Source organism: Cyrtonyx montezumae, unplaced genomic scaffold, assembly GCF_038088225.1.
Source record: "Cyrtonyx montezumae isolate F1298 unplaced genomic scaffold, pur_monq_1.0 scaffold_6, whole genome shotgun sequence".
Taxonomy (NCBI): domain Eukaryota; kingdom Metazoa; phylum Chordata; class Aves; order Galliformes; family Odontophoridae; genus Cyrtonyx; species Cyrtonyx montezumae.
Genome location: NW_027072067.1, coordinates 10,084,674 through 10,103,965, shown reverse-complemented (window position 1 = coordinate 10,103,965; position 19,292 = coordinate 10,084,674). Strand labels below are relative to the sequence as shown.

General features: G+C 63.0%; 6 protein-coding genes across 10 annotated transcripts; 2 read left to right on the top strand and 4 right to left on the bottom strand.

Annotated features, from left to right (window-relative positions):
• Positions 1 to 346: 346 nt before the first annotated feature.
• ACY1 (aminoacylase 1) lies at positions 347 to 4,526 on the bottom strand. Its single transcript, XM_065749444.1, has 15 exons — positions 4,429 to 4,526; positions 3,923 to 4,038; positions 3,612 to 3,676; positions 3,083 to 3,187; positions 2,919 to 3,013; positions 2,748 to 2,824; positions 2,446 to 2,535; positions 2,195 to 2,251; positions 2,034 to 2,107; positions 1,805 to 1,854; positions 1,454 to 1,598; positions 1,305 to 1,373; positions 1,145 to 1,224; positions 877 to 937; positions 347 to 806 (listed from the first exon to the last, which is right to left on the bottom strand). Exons 1-15 carry the CDS (start codon positions 4,494 to 4,496, stop codon positions 642 to 644), a joined length of 1,317 nt encoding a protein of 438 aa, XP_065605516.1. The 5' UTR covers positions 4,497 to 4,526; the 3' UTR covers positions 347 to 641.
• A 6-nt stretch (positions 4,527 to 4,532) lies between these two features.
• Positions 4,533 to 6,084, bottom strand: ABHD14A (abhydrolase domain containing 14A). Its single transcript, XM_065749453.1, has 4 exons — positions 5,888 to 6,084; positions 5,672 to 5,787; positions 5,347 to 5,582; positions 4,533 to 5,211 (listed from the first exon to the last, which is right to left on the bottom strand). Exons 1-4 carry the CDS (start codon positions 6,082 to 6,084, stop codon positions 5,029 to 5,031), a joined length of 732 nt encoding a protein of 243 aa, XP_065605525.1. The 3' UTR covers positions 4,533 to 5,028.
• A 337-nt stretch (positions 6,085 to 6,421) lies between these two features.
• ABHD14B (abhydrolase domain containing 14B) lies at positions 6,422 to 7,571 on the top strand. The gene is given in 4 exon segments (XM_065749452.1): positions 6,422 to 6,511; positions 6,514 to 6,850; positions 6,922 to 7,163; positions 7,322 to 7,571. Coding segments are annotated over 4 exon segments (837 nt in total). The 5' UTR covers positions 6,422 to 6,436; the 3' UTR covers positions 7,505 to 7,571.
• A 74-nt stretch (positions 7,572 to 7,645) lies between these two features.
• PCBP4 (poly(rC) binding protein 4) lies at positions 7,646 to 12,582 on the top strand. 4 transcript variants are annotated; one of them, XM_065749446.1, is made up of 13 exons: positions 7,646 to 8,665; positions 9,265 to 9,351; positions 9,479 to 9,502; positions 9,584 to 9,624; positions 9,765 to 9,879; positions 9,957 to 10,076; positions 10,164 to 10,292; positions 10,379 to 10,453; positions 10,542 to 10,586; positions 10,983 to 11,058; positions 11,397 to 11,449; positions 11,534 to 11,703; positions 11,838 to 12,582. In XM_065749446.1, the coding sequence occupies exons 2-13, from the start codon at positions 9,268 to 9,270 to the stop codon at positions 12,151 to 12,153; spliced, it is 1,248 nt and encodes a 415-aa protein (XP_065605518.1). In that variant the 5' UTR covers positions 7,646 to 8,665; positions 9,265 to 9,267; the 3' UTR covers positions 12,154 to 12,582. The 4 variants fall into 4 exon arrangements, with proteins under 4 accessions (XP_065605518.1, XP_065605517.1, XP_065605519.1 ...); XM_065749445.1 differs by having other exon boundaries at positions 9,244 to 9,351; XM_065749447.1 differs by having other exon boundaries at positions 7,646 to 9,351; positions 9,584 to 9,616; positions 9,763 to 9,879.
• Positions 12,583 to 12,669: 87 nt separating this feature from the next.
• On the bottom strand, positions 12,670 to 15,135 carry LOC136057004 (probable G-protein coupled receptor). 2 transcript variants are annotated; one of them, XM_065749450.1, is made up of 2 exons: positions 14,797 to 15,135; positions 12,670 to 14,550 (listed from the first exon to the last, which is right to left on the bottom strand). In XM_065749450.1, exon 2 carries the CDS (start codon positions 14,437 to 14,439, stop codon positions 13,198 to 13,200), a length of 1,242 nt encoding a protein of 413 aa, XP_065605522.1. In that variant the 5' UTR covers positions 14,440 to 14,550; positions 14,797 to 15,135; the 3' UTR covers positions 12,670 to 13,197. The 2 variants fall into 2 exon arrangements, with proteins under 2 accessions (XP_065605522.1, XP_065605523.1); XM_065749451.1 differs by having other exon boundaries at positions 12,670 to 14,555; positions 14,801 to 14,812.
• Positions 15,136 to 15,506: 371 nt separating this feature from the next.
• Positions 15,507 to 18,692, bottom strand: PARP3 (poly(ADP-ribose) polymerase family member 3). The gene is made up of 10 exons (XM_065749224.1): positions 18,492 to 18,692; positions 18,215 to 18,340; positions 17,549 to 17,740; positions 17,247 to 17,382; positions 16,891 to 17,117; positions 16,654 to 16,797; positions 16,493 to 16,570; positions 16,161 to 16,338; positions 15,849 to 15,995; positions 15,507 to 15,775 (listed from the first exon to the last, which is right to left on the bottom strand). Exons 1-10 carry the CDS (start codon positions 18,678 to 18,680, stop codon positions 15,606 to 15,608), a joined length of 1,587 nt encoding a protein of 528 aa, XP_065605296.1. The 5' UTR covers positions 18,681 to 18,692; the 3' UTR covers positions 15,507 to 15,605.
• Between the last annotated feature and the right edge of the window lie 600 nt (positions 18,693 to 19,292).

The window sequence follows — 19,292 nt, the reverse complement described above, 5'->3', positions numbered from 1 at the left end:
GGGCACAGCATCTGGACCGGATGCGGCACCCTCGGGTGCTGGGCACAGCATGGGTGGGGTGGGAGCATGTCTAAGCCCTCGGGCACCTCTGGCAGGTAAGCGCGGGCTCCTGCTGTGGCTTGCACATTGTTGCTGGCCCTGGGGTCTGGCGGAGCCACCCTTGGAAGATCCCATAGGAGAGAGTGGGATTAACCTCAGCACCTGCCCCCAGTGCCGCAGGCTGAGCTGGATCCTGCCTGGGCAGCACTCTGCTGCTGCAGCCCCTTCTCTGTCCCCAGTGAAAACAGAACATCGTGGGGGCCACAGCTCCACACAGCACTGCCCATGAGCAGGCAGACACACCTGCTCCGAGCCTTGCTTACCAGGATGGTTTATTGAGTGAATTTGCCTGGTGGGGATAGGGGGGCACCAGCTGGGAGGCATGGCCCCAGCACCCCTGGAAGTGGTCAGGGATGCAGGACAAACCACGAGCACACAGCCTGGATGGCTGCAGTGGCACAAGGCACACCAGGCTCTGCTGGCACGCGGTCCCCAGGGTGACACAGCCAGGACACGTGTCACCATCAGGCCAGCCTGTAGCACAGCCGCAGCACAGGGGCACATAGAGACGTGGCACGATGCCCCCATCCCCTCCCAGAGGCTCAGCCCTCGGCAGGCAGCGGGGGCACAGAGGCCAGGGCAGGCAGGAGGTGGGCATAGATGTCAATGCCCCGCAGGAAGACATCCTCATTGAGGAACTCATTGTGGTCGTGGAGCAGCACTGGGGTGCGGTTCATGGGTGAGAAGCCGAGGGCCGGGTACCCTGCCTGGGGACAGAGGAGCACAGTGAGCCCAGGACAAGTACCAGGGCCACGGGGGGCCGGGGGAAGCACTCACCGCTCGGATGTAGCGGCTGTCAGTGGCAGCTGGGAAGATCTCCAGCTTGAGAGGCAGCTTCCTGTAGGGCAAGCCGTGGCATCAGCATGGCACAGGGACAGCTGGGACCCCTGCCAGCCAGAACCATGCACCCTGCAGGATGCTCAGTCCTACTATTTCTGACACATCGGCAAAGTGCTGGCATGGCACAGAGCACCTCTCCCAAGCTTCCATGTCCCAAGGGTACATGAGGACATCTCGGGTGCCACCATCCCATGGCACTACTCACATGTCCCTGCAGACCCCGCTGAAGGCTTTCCACCAGGGGTCAGACTCCTCCGTGGAGGTGATGTGCTGGTCCATGCATTTCTGAGCAATGGAAGCAGTGGGTGGGCACGCTGCAGGGGAGGGGCAGCACAGTGTGCTGAGCCCCCCCCGCAGGCTCTCACCTGATGAAACTCATATGTGACACCATCCCCAGCGGCCTGGCACCATGCGGCCACCTGCTCCTCGAAGGCCTGTGGCAGGCAGCAGAACAGGGTGTGAGCAGGGGCACCCCCAGCCCGCTCCCCCTGCATGGGGCCGGCACCGTGCCCACCTTCAGGTCCACAGTGGGTGGGATACGGATGTCAAAGCCGACGGCCATCTCAGAGGGCACCACATTGAAGGAGACTCCCCCCTCCAGCATTGTCAGGTTGAGTGAGGTGACGTCCCCCAGGGTCAGGCTTGTGTCAGACTTCAGCCTTGAGGGATGCAGGAGACAGTCATCCTCTGTTCCCAGAGGAGGAGGGGAAGTGCTCTCTGCCCCCACCCCTGTGCAGGTAAACTGAGGCATAGGGATGTGGTGCCGGATCAGAGCCTCTCTTTGGACCCCCTGTATGTTAAGGGAGGGCAGGGCCCTTCCAAGGACCATGGTGAGGCCAATGCAGCCCCCCCAGCCATGTCCTACCTCTGCTTCTCACTCTCCCTGAAGGCCAGAAAGGAAGTGATCACCTTGTGCTGAAGAGGCAAACACATGACATAAGCACCCCAGAACCACCTGAACAGGGGGTACCATACCCCATGCAGCCCATTCACCCCATCCCTAAGAGCAGCTCCCAGCCACGAGCCTGGTATCCATCACAGAGGGCTCCCACTCCAGGCCCCCACAGGACACACCACTGTCCCCGCTCCCTTACCATCTTCTCAGCTGCAGTGTTTGTGATGAAGCGGGACCCATGCCCAGGGCTGCCTGTGCACTTCACCTTGATCCCTGAGAGAGAGGTGTTGAGCTGGGTGCACTCAGCACCCCAATATCCAGCAGAGCAAGGGACAGGGTGGAGGGTACACCATTACTCACACCAAGGGCTCTTCTCACCATAGAAGACGCTGTAGGTGTCGGATGGGCTGGCCAAGCCTGTGGTGGGCACAGCAAGGGGGTCAGATGTGTCTCCATCTGCTGCTCAGCCCTGGCGCACTGTGGGGTCAGGGGCTGGGATGCCCAATGGGACCCCAGGAGCCATGCTGAGTGCCCCTGCCTTGGGGGTGATGGCAGTGTGCACAATGCCATGAAGTCCCGCTGGGCCCCGGCACAGCCGTACCACCACTCACCCTCATCCAGGGCAAAGCCCACATTGAGTGCTTTGAACTCCGGGCGCCGCAAGAACATCACCATACCTTTGTGTCCACCCACCTCCTCGTCTGTGGGGAGAAAACTGGCATGGGTGAAGGCATCCTCCGCCCCACCACCATGCTTCCATGCCAGCCATAGCTGCCCCAGACCTGCACAACCCTTTATCCTAGAGATAGTGGAGTCCAAAACCTGGACGGGTTGGCAGGGGTGTCCCATGCCCAGAATGTGAAGAGCCACATAACGTCACCCAGCCCACCCTGCTCCCCACAGGGGCATTCACCAGGCACAAATGACAGATGGATGGTGCGGGCAAAGCTCTTCCCCTCTGTCTTCAGCCTTCGGATGGCCTCAAGGTACCTGCAGGTGGTGTGAGGAGGTGGTTTGAGGGTGCTGGGTGCACAGAGCAGGGCTGGCACCCCCGAGCAACCCCACGCACCAAGCCCCCACTCACTGGATGGAGACACACTTCATGTCCTGGGCACCCCGGGCATAGATGTTGCCCTGGGAATCCTTAATAGCCTCAAAGGGCGGGTAGGTCCAGTGCTCCTGTGGGAACATCAGCCGTGACCCCATGCCACGTGACTTCCCCTGTGCCCACCCCTTCCAGCCCTGTACCTCAAAGACTGGCACAACGTCAGTATGGGAGTTGAGCAGGATGGAGCGCAGGCGGGGGTTTGTGCCCGGCCAGGTGAGGACCAGCACTACACGGCCCTGGCACACCTGTGAGCAAGAGCTGCATGTCACTAGGGTGGGATGGGGACACAGGAGTTGGGACAAGTTTGTTCCCTTGCCGCAGCCACTGGGCAGCCATAAGCCTCTGGATGCAATTCAGAGGAAGTGAAATGGAGACCCTAACCCCTGGGTGTCCCCTGTGCCAGCCACCGTCCCCTCCTGGCCAGGCACAGGGGACATCTGCAGCCAGTGTCACCCTGCCTGCCCTGGCTAATCATAGCACAGCCAGCCACAAAGGTCAGAGGGACAGGCACAGCGCATGCTGTGTGGGGAGCTTACAGCAGCGCCTGGGTCAGCAAAGCATTAGGGCAGCAGCAGGCATCTCCTGCCACCTGTGGGGTGGTGGGGAGGGGACGTGTCCCCCAGCCATGCTGTGGTGGGATGGGACCAGCCCCGGGGCTGCCCCGCTCACCTCCACTTTCTGGCACACCAAGCCCAAGTCGGTGCCAACACGCTCCAAAAACTGGATGGCCGCATCTGAGGGTGAGAAAAAGATGGATGAGGGGATGAATTCAGGGCAAAGCACGAGTGGCCTTGCCCAAAGCATGGCACCAGTAGGGATACGGCACTACAGTGTTCCCTGCACCGGGACCGCAGCAGCCCTGGCCTCAAGGATCAGGCACGTGGGTCCAAAGAGCGATCCAAAGAGCGGTGCAGGGGAAGGAGCCGTGCTGCCAGCCTCGAGCCCCGTGTGCCCCCCCGCCACATCCCTGCCTTCCTCACCGTAGTCAGGTTTGGGGTGCATGGTGTCGATCCTCAGGTACTCTCGGAAAAGTGTCACCGAAGGGTTCTCCGAGGCCCCCGCGCTCTTCCCTTGCTTGCCGGGTGCCATTCCCGGACTGCAGAGCCGCGGGGGAAGTGCGAGGGATGGTTAACCCCCCCATCCCCCGCCCCTCCGAAGCAGGACAGGGCAAAGTCCGGACCCCGGGAAGGAACGGGGCTGCGGAGTGGGGTGGAGGGGCCGCAGAGTGCAGCGGGGGCTGCAGGAAGGTGGGGGGGGGGGTGAGGGGGTGCACACGGGGCGTTCAGGGGGTGCGGAAGTGAGGGAAACAGCGCGGGTTTGTGGGGTGGAGGGCACGAGGGGTGCACGGTCCCACGGTTGGGTTGCGGTGAACCAAACGTGCACGGCCCGGTAAGTGGGGTGCAGACATGTGGTGGTAGATTCGGGGCTGCCCCCCTCCAGACACCGCCCGCTCCCGGCCCCGCAGCCCCGCTACCCCCGGCCCTACCTCCGCGCCGCCGCCGCTGCCGGCTCGCTCCCGCTCCGCCCCCCCGGCCCCGCTCCGCCCCGCTCCATCCCGCTCCGCCCCGAGGCGCTTGGGGACACGGCAGAGACCGGAGCATGATGTGTTTATTGGCCTCGGACGGGCGGCACGCGGCTCCTTCCATCCAGCTCACCCTCCCCCGGAGCAGTGCACCCTCCGCCAGCACCACAGCACAGTGCCCATAGCCCTGGCACCGCGGGGCTGCCCTGCCAGAATGTTCGTCCGTCTGAAATTCAGAGAAGCAACCAGAGGGCGGCGGGCACAGCCCCAAGCTGCCAGAGCTCAGGGAGTGTTTGGACATTACTCTCAGATTTAGTGTTTGCATGGTCCTGTGTGGAGCCAGTGGTTGGACTCAGTGATTCCTGTGCACCACTTCCAACTTCCATGATTGCATGGTCCTATCAGCGAGGAACCTCCACCCCCATCCACACGAGGGAGGGGCGATGCTGCAGGAGGGCACTGCTGGATAATCACCCCCAGCTCAGCAATGCTTTCCCACTTCCCAGCATGGCACAGGGACAAAGATGTGGCACGCAGCCCTCTGCTCAGTGCAGCACACTGAGCTCACTGCAGCTGGCCCAGGAAGCCCAGCAGGGCCCGGTGGAAGTCCTCTGGCTTGTCCATGTAGCAGGCATGGCCAGCATCAGGCAGCACAACCACACGGTGCCTAGGGAGGTGCTGGAGGCTCTGCAGGGCCTGCTTGCCCAGGCCAGCGTCACGGTCACCGTACAGGATCAAGGCGGGCGTCTGAAAGAGAGGAAGGATATCGGGGAGGGGGGACGTCAACCTCCCCCCTCCCCTCAGTTCATTATCTCTGTAAAGTTGCAGAAGGGCAGAGTCCAGAGCTGGGAGCACAGCTCCTGGCATTCTCTTGGCCCCCACCTGGACCTGCTGGTACTGCACAGCGGTGTATTCCCGCGTGCCCACGGGTGCAATGGGCACGAAGCCGGCCAGCTGCTCGCCGTGTGCCAGGAGGAAGGGCAGGGAGAAGCGGCCACTCATGGACGGGCTGACGAGGACTGGCCTCCGCAGGCCCAACTGCTGCACAACGCGCTGCATGAAGGCTGCCCGATCCCGCTGCGTGGCCAGCATCCCCGCTGGGGGCGAGTCCCCATAGCCTGGGGGGAAACAGAGGATGCGGGGCTGGGGTGCAGCAGGAGGGCACCGTGAGCCCTTTGGGGCCAGCACGGCGCACCCTCAGTCCTACCGGGCAGATCGACGGCAACGGCGCGGTGTCCTTCGGCGGCGAGCAGCGCCAGCGTGCCCAGGGCCTGCCACGTGCCGGAGGTGAAGGCCTGGCCGTGCAGCAGCAGCACGTCGGGCCTGCGGGAAACACGAGGGCTCGGCACGGTGCGGGGACACACAGCCACCCGCTGCGGGACGGCGACGGCCCAGCGGGACGCGGGGAGCAGCGGAACGGCACCTGCTGGGGGCAAGGAACCGCGGCACCGCGGCCTCCCTGTAGGCGACGGCGGGGTCACCCAGCACCACTCCCGCCCGCACCGTGGCGTTGGCCGGGCCTCGGGCCGGGGCGTGGCGGCGGGCGGCGGGCAGCAGCAGGAGCAGGCCGCAGATCAGCAGCGCGACGACGGCCAGCAGCGCCGGACGGCCGCGGGGCATGGCTGCGGCCCGGGAGGCAAGGACCACCGCCCCGCACGGACCCGCGGCTCGGCCCCGTTCGGCTGCGCTCGGCTCGGCGGGGCTCGGAAAGGTTCGGCAGAGCTCGGCAGCGCTCGGCAGGGTTCGGCTGCGCTCGGCTCGGCTAGCGTTTAATCGCCATAAAGACACACATTCGTCACGCGATCCTCACGAACAAAAAGCATCCCCTTCCCCGAAACCAACACCGCGTCCTTCTGGCGGTGTCGCGGGAACGCTCCGCCTCTCGTACGACTGCATACTGCAAGAGCTCGCAGGGCTCGGGCGGGGGCCCGGGCGCTCACGCAGCATTCGGCAGGGTTCGAGCACGACTCGGATGCGCTCGGCTCGGCAGGGCTCGGGTAAACCTCGGCAGGGCTCGGCTCCGCTCGGGCGGGGCTCGGCTCCGCTCGGGCAGGGCTCGGTTCCACCCGCCCGCTCTCGGTCGTGCCCACCAGGCGGCGCCGCCGCTTCCTCCGCCCCCCGCGGCCTTCGGACCCGGGCGGTGCCCCTCGTCGTGTGCCGGGCTCGGAGCGGTACCGAGCCATGGCGGGAGCGCTGCTCACCGAGGGTACCGTGATGGTGGAGGGGCAGAGCCTCTTCTACCGGGAGGCCCGCCCGCAGCAGGCCCCGCGGCTGAACGTGCTGCTGCTGCACGGCATCCGCTTCTCCTCGGACACCTGGCTGCAGCTGTGCACGCTGGCCCTGCTGGCTGATGCCGGCCACCGGGCCGTGGCCATCGACCTGCCGGGTAAGGCACGGCCGAGGGCACGTGGCGGCGGCACGGTGGCAGCCGTGTGACACGGAGCCCCTCGCACTCAGGGCTGGGCCGCTCGAAGGACGCCGCAGCTCCCGCTCCTGTGGGGCAGCCGGCACCGGGGTCCTTCCTGAAGGCGGTGGTGGAGGCTCTGGGCCTGGCCCCGGCCGTGCTGGTCAGCCCGTCGCTCAGTGGCATGTACTCGCTGCCCTTCCTCTTGCAGCACGGGCACCTGCTGAAGGCCTACGTGCCCGTGGCGCCCATCTGCACTGACAAGTTTGAGGCGGAGCAGTACGCCCGCGTTGAGGTAAGGGGGGGTTGGATGGGAGCATCTTCCCTTCCCGGTCCCCATCTCTGCTCTAAGAGACGGGGAATGGGAGGGGGAAATGCTCCTGCTGGATGTATAATGCTGCACTGGGCACAAAGGACAGTGAGCATCGTCACAGCCTGTGTCCCCCTCTGCAGACACCCACCCTGATCGTCTATGGGGACCAGGATGCCGACCTGGGCCAGGTCAGCCTCAACAACCTGCGGCACTTGGCCCGCCACCAGGTGCTGGTGCTGCAGGGTGCCGGGCACGCCTGCTACCTGGACAAGCCCGAGGAGTGGCACCGTGGGCTGCTGGCCTTCCTGCAGCAGTTGGAGTGAGTGGAGGGGGGATGGCCCTCCTTGGCACCACCACTTCATGGGGACCAAATAAAACCCTAAGATGTGCTGCCACCTTCCTGCTTTGTCCCTTGCTCACCACAGCACGTGCAGCGGGTGGCAGCCACCCTTCTCCTGGCCTCATCCTCCTGTCCTGCTTTGTTCCCTCCTCACTGTCTCACACACCATTGGTTGACTACTGCCCTCCTCCCGGCCTCATCCTCCTCTTCCTCTTCCCACCCCTCTGCCCACACACTCACTCCTAGGTTAATCCACAGGGGCTTAAAAGGTGACTGCCATCCCCAGCCATCCCCTGCCTGTGGTGGCAGCCAGCGTGTCCCGAGTACCCAGTGGATTTATGGTCACCAACATATGGGGGAGGGGGGGGGGGCAGACAGACATCCGGACAGACAGACAGAGCACTGCACCGTGCCCGCCACCTGCCTTTCCCCACTTGGTACTGCTGAGCCGGCCCTGGGGATGCAGATGGAGCCGGCAGCGGGGTGCCACCCCCCCGTGCTCCCCCTCCAAGCCTGCCTGGGCTTTAGCTGCTTACGCCGGGGCCTATGAGGATTTAGCGGGGGAGGCACGCGGGCAGCGGGGGGGGGGGGTGACAATGGCAGCGTGTCAGTGTGCGACGTGGGGCACGGATGGGGGCAGGGCTTGCTGGCATCGGAGGGTCTGGCATGGGGGTGCTCAGCGCTCCATCCATCTGCTGCTCTGGCAGTCCTAAGGGTGCCCACCCCCCAGCAGCACCCCTGGGTGCCGCCGTCCCGGCGCTGCCTGCCCGGTGCCCTTGAGCCCTTGAGCCCTGCCAGCTGATCGGCTTCCAGGAACAAAAAAAAAAAAAAAAAAAAGAAAAGCAATTACAAAGAGGGGCGATGTGCGAGCCAAGTGTGGGGGGGGGGACAGGAATGTCCCCAGCGGTGGCAGATGGCCTTACCCAGGGTGCATTGTTCCTTTTAGTGTCTCTTATCCGCTGTAATAGGATCCCGGAGGGAGGGCTGTGGGAGAGGGGAAGAGCGAGGGGGGCCCCAGCGGGCCGGGGTGGGGGCCGGGGCTGCCAGCCTGGCCCGCGCCCGTCAAGCGGCTCATTGTTCGCGGCCCGGGTGGCACGGGGCGGCCCCGGCGGCATGCGGCACTGAGCGGCGGCGGTGCGGAGAGGTACCGGGCTGCGAGCGGGGCGGGGGGAGCGGAGAAACTTTCCTTCTGGGCAATGGGGGTGGCCGCGCCGTCCCCTCACCGCCTCCCGCTGCCGCCCGGCACCCAGCCCTCGTCCCCACGCCCCCCCGGCAGCACAGGACGCCGTGCCTTCCCCCCCCCCCCCGCCCCCTCCCCCCCCTCCACCGGCTTTCGTGTCCGCGCTTTTGTCCCCGCTGTCTCACCCGTGGGGGCTCAGGGGCTGCAGAGACTGCCGCCCCCCCACCCCGCTCCCCTGATGGCGACCGCGGCGGCGAGCCCTGCCAGCACCCAGAATAGCCGTGCCCCCTCCCCCCGACAGCGCCCGCAGATCGGGCCCCAGCCCCGCCGCGGGTGCTTTGTTCCAAAGCCGCTTGGCATCGCCTCCGGCATCCCGCCCACCCGTTCCAGGACACGCGGCGATTGTCCCCTGCTGTCCCCTCCCCGGCCGCCTCCGGGCGGGAGGTGCTGCCCGGTGCCTCCCCCCTTCCCGTAGGCAGCCCCCAGCCAGGGGTCCGGGCACCCCCGGCCCAGGGGTCGGGACACCTGGCTGTACCCCGCAGGAACCCCCCCATGTCCCCCAGGCCATGGCATCGCCGGACAGAGCGAGCGGCCCCGGAGAGCCGCAGCTCAGCATCACCCTGACCCTGCGCATGCTGATGCACGGCAAGGTAACCTGCCCTGGGGACGCGGGATTTCGTGCCCCTCACCCTAAGTGTGGGCTGTCCTCACCCCTGGGGACACGTGGTCGGTGAAACTGGGGCCACCTGCTAACGGAGTTGCCCTCTGCTCCCACAGGAGATCGGCAGCATCATCGGCAAGGTAAGAGCCGGGGGAGGGCAGGGCTGTGCCACGCCAGGGGGCTCCTGGCCCTGACCGCCAGCACTGTTCCTCTTCCCACAGAAAGGAGAGACGGTGAAGAGGATACGGGAGCAGGTAACGGCGTGTGGGGAGGCCGCAGGGTACTCCTGTTTTGGTGGCTCCAGGCGGCTCGTGGCTGTGGGTGGGATGGGAGGGGGTGACACCGAGGCCGAAGCAGCGCTGAGCCCTGTGCCCCTGACGGGTTGCACTGCCGTCCCCAGAGCAGCGCGCGCATCACTATCTCGGAGGGCTCCTGCCCCGAACGGATCACCACCATCACCGGCTCCACCAACGCCGTGTTCCGCGCCGTTTCCATGATCGCCTTTAAGCTGGAGGAGGTGGGCATCCCCTGCCCTATAACCAGCCGCCCGCTCCCGGGGGAGGTCCGGCATTGGGTGTGTGTGTCCCTCTGCAGGACCTGGGTGACGGGACGGCCGCGGGGAGGACACCGGTGACGCTGCGTCTTGTCATCCCGGCCAGCCAGTGCGGCTCGCTCATCGGCAAGGCGGGCACCAAGATCAGGGAGATCCGGGAGGTGAGGTCCCCTGGTGCGATGCAGGAGCATCCACCCACTGGTCCTACCCAGGTCCCACAGCCTCCCCTCCCCCCGTTTTCTCCCCAGAGCTCGGGGGCTCAGGTGCAGGTGGCCGGCGACCTGCTGCCCAACTCCACAGAGCGCGCCGTCACCGTCTCGGGGGTGCCAGACACCATCATCCAGTGTGTGAGGCAGATCTGTGCCGTCATCCTGGAGGTACGCAGCCGGCTCGCGGCGCTGCAGGGTGTGATATGGGCCAACCCCACTGCTCATTTCCTCCACCTCCTTTCTTCCCTGTGCAGTCGCCTCCGAAGGGGGCCACTATCCCTTACCACCCCGGGCTCTCCCTGGGCACCATCCTGCTCTCTGCCAACCAGGTAAGGGGCTCCGGGGCAGGGGGACCTCCTGTCTACATGGGCACGAGTCCCTGCGTGGTTTCCAGCTGATGCCCATTGTCCCCCCCAGGGTTTCTCCATGCAGGGGCAATACAGCGGGGTCTCTCCGGCAGAAGTAAGTCTCCTAGCCCAGCTGCTTGGTTAATGGGACCAGTTCTGGGGCTGTCTCCATGGGCATGGGGTCTGACAGCCTGCAGCTGGGGTGGAGTGGATTGGGATGGGATGTGGTATGATGGGATGGGATGGGGTATGATGGAAGGGGGAGGGATGGATGGGGTGGAATGAGATGGAATATGATGAGAGAGGGTGGGTTGGGATGGGATAAAGTGGAATGGGATGAGATGTGGTATGAGATAGGGTGGGTGGAATGGAATGAGGTGTGGTGAGGTGGGATGGGTTGAGGTGGGGTGGGATGTGCACTGAGTGGATGCCAGAGTCCAGCTGGGGTCATGAGACCGTGCCATCATGCCTGCCTCTCCTCTTTCTGCATCTCCTCTTTCTCCCTGGTCAGGTCACAAAACTGCAGCAAATGTCAGGGCACACTGTCCCCTTCCCACCAATGGGCCACCCACCCTCCATGGTGCCAGGTGAGCTTCCTGTGGGGCTGGAGACCATGGGTCGTGCTCTTCTTGCTCCATGCCTGGCCCTGGCAAGGGCATGGGAGTCCATGTACTCTCCTCCCATCTCCAGTCCTATTTCCTTGGTGTGCCATCACACACCAGAAAGACCCTGTCTTTGATCTCCTGGTGTCCCAGTGCTCCCAAGCTTTCCACCCCAGTGGCACGAGCTCCAGTGCCCACATCCCATCTTCCCCATGGCCTTTCCTTATGGCCCCTTTGGGTTTATCTCCACGGCAGTGTCCCCCCGTGTCTAAGGGGCACAGGGCTGCTGAAGACCCTCCTCACTCCACCATCTTTCCCTCCAGGGCTGGACTCAAACTCCCAAAGCAGCTCCCAGGAGTTCCTGGTGCCCAATGATGTAAGTGTGGGTCCTCACCAAGTCCCCACATCCCCCAGCATGCCCTGCCCCACTCACCTTGGTGTCCCCCTTCCCCCCCCCCAGCTGATAGGCTGCATCATTGGCCGGCACGGCAGCAAGATCAGTGAGATCCGGCAGATGTCAGGAGCCCACATCAAGATTGGGAACCAGACCGAGGGCTCCAGTGAGCGGCACATCACCATCACCGGGTCCCCCGTTAGTATCGCACTGGCTCAGTACCTCATCACCACCTGGTAAGCGCCTCAGAGAGCTGGGGTGGTATGCTGGCACTGGTGGCAGAAGGCACAGGGCAAAGGTCCATGTGCCCTACAGCAGGCAGGTGGCCCATTTGTCACCATGCCCCTCACCATGCCGCTTGACCCCCTAGCTTAGAGACGGCCAAATCTACCTCCCAGGTGCCACTCGGCCCTGGCTCCGTGGACCTCGGCATGGGCTTCTCGCAGCCACTCGCCCCGGGCTCTGGCGCAGCGCTGCCTGCTGTCCCTGCCGCCCCCCCGGCTCTGCTGGGCACCCCCTACGCTCTCTCTCTCTCCAACTTCATGGGCCTGAAGCCGCTCTCCTTCCTGGCACTGTCCCCGTCCTCGGTGGCAGGTGCCAATGGTGGCACTGCCACCTACACGACCAAGATCTCAGCGTCCAACGGCACCAAGAAAGCTGACCGGCAGAAGTTCTCCCCCTACTGAGCCCCTCTGTAGGTGAACAAGGGAGGTCCTGGTGCCACTCGGTGCCAAGGACACCCCTTGTCCTCCACCTCTCCCCCAGTCGCCCCCCCAACACCCCATGCCCAGGGGAGGGGGACCCAGAGGTGATGGCCTCTGGGGCAAAGAATTGCTCCAATGCTAATCCTGGCAGCACTGTGTCCCCTCTGCCCTGCAAACTTGCTGTGGTATGGGTAAGAGGGCTGTTCCTGCCGGGGGGGAAACCATCCTTCCATTCCCTGGTATCTCTTGTCCCTCTCCCTGCCCACACTGCTGCCCTTCTCTTGCCATCCCATGCCTGACGGGCTGAACCCCAGAGCTGCTGAGTGGCTGTCTGGCCTCTATGGGGTGTCCCCATCCCCTGGCTGTGTTGGGGGGACTTTCCCCAGTCACCTCCCTCCCAGCAACTCCCCTGAGAGCAGTCACCTCCCTCCCAGCAACTCCCCTGAGAGCCTGCTGGCTTGGAAACGCTGTATATATAAGTCTATATTTTTCCTCCTTTGTAACTTATCAATGGTTTAATAAAAAGATAAAATTTATGTGAAAAAGATAGATTTTCCACCCCCCAAGTGGAGACTCCCCCAGTTCAAGGGGGTGTGCGAGGTGACAGCAGAGGGGTGGCCCTGTGGCCAGTGATCTTCCCTGAGCACCCTCCCTGCCCTGGGCACCTTTCCCCAGCCCCTGTTACTGGGGTGGGGTTTTCTGTTCTGGGGGGCTGGGGGCACAGTGTCCAACCCTGCAGCATCCTGACTTTAAGGAGGGGAGGTACTGGGCACCATGGGCAGTGGCATTATGGTGTTAGTGGTGTTATCTGGGCTGGGGAGGGCATGGGGTTGTGCAGGGGGATGTGCCCCCAAACTGCAGACCCTCTGCTTCCCAAGCCCCATGTGCTGCAGGAGCTGGGGTTGCTCCCACCATGCATAATGGAAATGATAGCACCCAAAATGTGTCCGAGAGCCTTTCCCCCAGCACGCAGGCTGGGAGAGCAGGCAAAAAGTGGAGCAGGAGCAGAGAGGATGGGTTGCAGAGCTACAGTGGTGCAGAGCTCTGCTCTTGGCCGCTCTCTTCAGGAACTTGGCCAGGGATGGGGCAGCCCCCCTTGCCCTGTTCCAGCCTGTTCCTGGGGCTGATGCACCCAGCATGGGTTTCCAGTGTGCAGGTGGCTCTCTGGAGGAACTGCAGGACGTTTTCATGTACAGAGGCCTCGGAGATGGCCAAGCACAGCTCCTGGCCCAGCGGGCGGTGGAGGAGACTGCGCCAGAGCCGGGCCAGCTCCTGGCGGATCTGCCGGTTAAGCAGCCCGTAGAAGAAGGGGTTGATGGCGAAGGAGGAGTAGGCAATCCAGGTGACCACCATCTCACCGTGCCCACCGCCCTCCACAGCCATGCCGACAGAGGAGTGCAGGTGGAAGGCGAAGAAGGGCAGCCAGCAGCACAGGAACTGTCCCACTATGAGAAGCAAGGTGAGGATGGCCTTGTTCCCTCCCAAAAAGCGCTCAGGTGCCAGCCGGGGCAGCGGCAGGTTCCTCATGGTGATGATGGTCAGTTGGCTGGCAACAGAGTCACAGCGGGGCCGTGGGGCCGCCACTGGGGCAGGCGTGTGCTGTAGGGCTGCCAGCCGGGCCACCCGGTAGACACTGCAGTAGACAATGAAGATGATGATGGTGGGCAGGATGAAGCAGGCGATGCTGAAGATGATGACAAAAGCCTTCTTGTGGGCCCCAGGGCTCCAGTAGACTGTGCAGTGGCTGGCACTGGTGGCCCCATTGTCCTGGGGCCAGCCCACCAGCACCAGAATGGTGATGAGGACAGACTTGACCCAAATGAGGATGACCCCGGCCACCGCCAGCCTGATGGTCATCTTTACTTCGTAGCGCAGGGGATGGACAATGTAGTAGTACCGCTCGATGCTGATGATAGAGACGGTGAGGATGGAGGCACTGATGAAGCAGATGTTGAGAAATATCAAGGCCTTGCACTCAGCAATGCTGTAGATGACCCTGTTGAAGCAGGAGGAGCTGGAGATGATCCCCAGGGGCATGAGGAAGATGGCAGAGAGTAGGTCAACCACGCAGAGGTGGCAGACGAAGATGAACTTGCGGACGAGGGGGGTTTTCAGAATGACCACCATCACCACCACGTTGGCCACTAGGGCAGTGATAGTGAGCAGGACCATGCAGAGGAGGCCCAGCACTTCCTGTGCTGTGGACTCCTCTGGGATGGAGGAGTTCTCCAGGCTGGCTGTGGTGTTTGGCCCCATCCGGCTCACCATGCTCACAGGGACTAAACCAGTGGCTCCACTGCCTGTGTCACACAGACAGATTTCCTGCTTCCCATGGAGGGAGAGTCCACTGCTTGCATGGCCACTGTCTTCTCATGGCCCCTTGCCTGTTGGGGAAGGAGCAAAACCAGAGCCATGGAGAAACCCAGAGGTGGTCTCCAAAACATCCTGGAGAGATGGCAGGGCAGGGATGGCACTGTGGGACCTGCTGGCCCCCTAGCCAGCCTGACACCCCATCCCTTGCCCCACAGATGGACAAAGCCAACCCCCCCCACCCCATCCCTGCAGCCCCTTCTCTGGCCCCCCTCCTCACTGCCATGGGTCACCAATCAGTGTGGTGTCACCAACGCACCTTGGCTCCTTGGCTGATGGGTGATGCTTCCTTCCCTGGGACCGGTCCTTGTCACCAACACTGCTTGTGTCGCAGGAGTGGGGTTCCCGACAGCCGCATCCACCCTTCCCTGGCTGTCACCCATTAGTCATTGTGTTTGCCTGTCGCCGATGGCACCGGCTGTCACCCCCGGGCTCTGCCCGCCCACTGACAGCGCTGGGGACAGATGCTGGGTCCTAGCAGCCGGCAGGCGACAGGGCAGGGGAGATCAGGGGACTGCAGCCCACGGGGCCCTTCCCACACTGAAAAAAGCATGGGGGGCTGGTGCTGCGAGAATGGGGAGCAGAGAGTGTCCTCAAGGCAGGGAGATATCTCTTGGCCATCAGGGTGGCACAGCCAAGTGTCATTGCACGGACCCAAACTTGTACTCTGGGAGATGCAGGGGATGGAGTGGGGCTCAGTGTGGTACCAAGGGAGCAGGCTCTGGGGACTCAGCGACAAGCTCCTCCATGCTCTTCCCTTCATAGCCCAAAAGCCACGGTGGTGGGCATGAATTTGGCTACCAGTGGCCACAATGGGCTGCAGCCCACCCAGAGCCACCCACAACAGGGGTAACCCATCGCCACAGCAACAACCAGGGCCCCTTGCTCAGCCCCTCCATGCTGGCAGGAAAGCAGCCACACTGCTGGTGCGAGGCACAGTGGATTTATTGACTGTGGGAGAGGCTCCATCCCACACCCAAGTGAGTGGCCATACAGCCTGGATTCCAGCACTCCAGACTGGTGGCACTCTGCTGCCAAGAGAGGACGTGAGGAGCCTGGCACCCTCAGAAGCGGAGCTGGACGAGGTAGCGGATCCGGCACTGGCTCTCCTGGTAGATGAGGTACTCGCTTTGGAAGAAGGACGAGTCCTTGTAGGCGGGCATGGGGATAGGCTTGCCTTGGCACACCAGGACCTTCTTCCCATCCAGCAGCACCTCCTCATCTTGTGCAGGGTCTGGGCGAGAAGACCCCGCTAGTGCAAGCCCTGAGGGTCACCCCACAGCCCACAGCCCACAGCCCACAGCCACCTGGTTCCGTGCGGCCACAGGCCAGGACGCTGTCATAGCCATCAGGGGGCTGCTGCAGCGTGGGCTCATCGCGGGTGATGCGGTATGGCTTGCCCAGAGCCACCTCCGTCAGGAACATCAGACCGACCTGCTGGGATGTGCAGCGCACTGACAGCAGGAAAGGGGAGGGAAAAGGAAGGGAAAGGAGTGATGGCACCAGAGTTCCCACATATTTGTGCCTAGGTTCCCAGCACAGAAGGAGCTTTGCAGAGGTGCCACAAGGAGCTGAGCTTGCACTGACCCCACAGGCACCCCAAACAGCCCGCTGCTCACCATAGCAGGCAGACTTGCTGTTCTCAGAGGCAAAGTAAATGCCCTTGCCCACACGCCCGCCTGAGTGGGGCATGATGCGCAGCCCATTCCTCAGGATGGCTGCAACCACTGCTATGTTGGTGCCATGCCACAGCAGGCGCCGGTGTTCCAGGTGGTCGTGAGCCTGGAAGAGCTCATCCTGGAGGGACACAGAGCCGAGGTCTGGCCAGGGAGGGGCACACAGGGTTGGCACAGCCCCTCTGCCCAGCCAGCCTGGAGACCCGTAAGTGCCCCTGAATCTGCAAAGTCCAGTCCTGGGGCCACAGCTGGGGTCTCATCAGGCTCCTTCTTACCTCACCCTCTCGGGCCACCATCCAGATGTTGAGGATGTGGACTTGGCCCCCTGTCTGTGCTACATAGTTCAGGATCAGCTGCAAGGAAGGACATGGTGTCACTGCTGGCTGCCCCCAGCCATGTCCACACAGCACCTGCATGGCACTGGGGACCGTCACACCTGATACTCCCGAGAGGATGGCTCCAGCAGGGTGAGCTGGCAGCACAGCAGGCCATAGTCCCGGTCCAGGGGGTGGGCGACCTCCTCCTCCTCCTCCACCTTCTGTGCTTGCAGACTCTGTGCCACCTCAATGTCAGCCAGCACCTGGTGGGGACAGAACAGAGACATAGTAATTGGGGGCCAGTACAAGGCTCCCACTGTTCCTGCCTCGCAGGGACAGATGCCACCACATCTCACCAACAGCATGTCCTTCTTGGCACGCAGCAGCTCAGGGGAATTGATGGGGGGTGGCCGTGCCCGCCCAAAGTTGTGGGGCACGATGGTGTAGAAGCGGGAAGAGAGCTCCTCCACGTGGGACATCCTGCAGGGTTGCTTCCCCAGTGCTGCCTCCAGCTCCTCCAGTGCCTCGAAGCCCCGAGCAATCTGCTGCTTGCTCAGCTTCCCCAGCGGCATCTTCTTCACATCTGGCCAGGATGGAGTGAATGCAGTCATCCTGTGCCCCGTGCCAGCATCCCCAGCATTGCCATGGCCAAAGGGATGCTCAGAAACCCACCAGCACCTCCACACTCATCAGGCCGCCTGGTACCTCCTACCGATATTCATGGTCTGCATGGCGTGGCGGAACATGTCGCTGCTGAAGATGAGAGCCACCAGTTTCTGCGTGGTCTCGTCCAAGGCACAAGGCAGCACACGGCGCTTGGGGACCTTCTCATCACCCACACCATCCACCTTTGGGAGCAAACCCCAGCCTGTGTCATTATCAATGCCGCTACGATGTCCTTGGTGCCTGGGAGGGAATGCTGAGCTTGTCCCCTCATGCACCCCACAGCCCACCCTGCTGATTCTGCAGGGTGTTCCAGTCCCACAGGCTCAGCAGTGAGGCAGTGCTGCTCACCCTGAGGGCCACCTCTGCCTCCTGCCCACTGTCCGGCTGCACCTCGATCAGCGTGTACTTTCCCGGCTGGGCCACGAAGTTCTCCCGTGCTGCCCAGCTATTCTTAGTCTTTTCCCGAAACTTCTTCTCGAAATCCTTCTTGGCATCTTCCAGAGATGTGAAGGACTGGAGCTTGGACTGGCCCACTTCTCCCTGAAGCAGACACGGTGTCATGGGCACTGTGCTGGAGCCATGGGCACGATATCATGGGTATCCTTGCTGGGGTGTCACCTCAGCATGGAGATGCGTCCTTGATGCCCCCCAGGGAAGGGTTGTGGCAGAGCTGCTCACTTTCACAGATTCATAGATTCATAGATACATTAGGTTGGAAAGGACCTACAAGATCATCTAGTCCAACCATCCTCCTATCATCACCCCTACCCACTGAATTACTAAATCAAATCCCTTAGCACCTCATCTAAACGCTTCTTGAACAGCGCTAGGGATGGTGCCTCAACCACCTCCCTAGGCAGGCCATTCCAGTGCCTGACCACTCTTTCAGAGAAAAAAAAATTTTCTCTTTCAGAGAAAAAACTTTGTGACTGGGAACTTGGGACGGGGGATCTGACAGAGAGTACCGCAACCCCTCAGGGTCCCCAGGGCAGGTATGGCCACAGGTGAGCTCACCACGCGTCCCCAGCGGGTCCAGGTGCTGTAGGCACCATCATGCTTGATGAGCTGGATGATGTAGAACTTGTTGTTGTTGGCTCTGATGTTGGTCTGGTTCAGGATGCAGTCATAGTCCTCATAGACCTACAGCAGGCAGTGGGTTGGGGCTGCAGCGGATTGGCACTGGGGACAGAGGGGTGCTTCACCCTTTTGGGGATGAGGGGGTCTGCATTGGGCCTCCTCTCCATCCCCTTCCATCCCCACTGTGCCTCAGATGCCCCCTCCCCGCACTCACCTGAGCATCTGTTCCCGCACTCAAGGGACATTGCCCATCGATGGTGGCTGGGGGCTTCTCCTTGGGGGCTGCCTTCAGGGCAGTGAGTGCAGAGCTCCAGGCATCTTCCCCCTCCTTCTGCCCTCCCTTGGCTTTCTTGCCCACATCTACGGGCTGGGGTGCAGGGGGTGCTCGGCGCTTGGGTGCCATGGGTGAGCTGCTCCTGTGGGGCTTCAGCCTCTGAGCAGCAGGCTGCAGGAGAGAGAGATGCTGGGCTGCCCTTCCGGGAAGGTCCAGCTGGGCTGTGCCTCGGCTGCCCTACGCCTACAGCCGGGAGCAGGGCAGGAGGAGAGGAGTATGGGAATCTGCTGGGGGGGTGAGCTGAGCAGGGCAGGCCCTGGTGCTATGAGCAGTGGGTGCTGGGGGCAGCAAGGGGAACAAGGAGAGGGGAGACGTGCAGGTGGCAGCCATTGCCAGAGTTCCTCCCTGAGCAAAAGCACGCAGCAGCCGGGGACAAGCGGAAATTACAAGCAGGCACACCCCCAAGCAGCAATCCATTCAGAAAACAGCCTTCAAAGAGCTAAAACCCGCATCTGTGCTGAAGCTGCAATTTGCAGGTGGAGCTTCTCTTCTCTGTAGTACCTCTGGAGGCAAGCAGTGACCGCAGGAATAGTTTCCAGCTGCTCTCTGTCAGTCTCCAGCCTACCTCCACGAGGGACAGGCAGCAAAACAGCACTGCTGCGCCTGCCCAGAGAATCCCAGAGGCCCACGATGAGGGTTTGGAGGCTGTTCAGGGACAACAGCAACAAGCGGCAGCCCAAC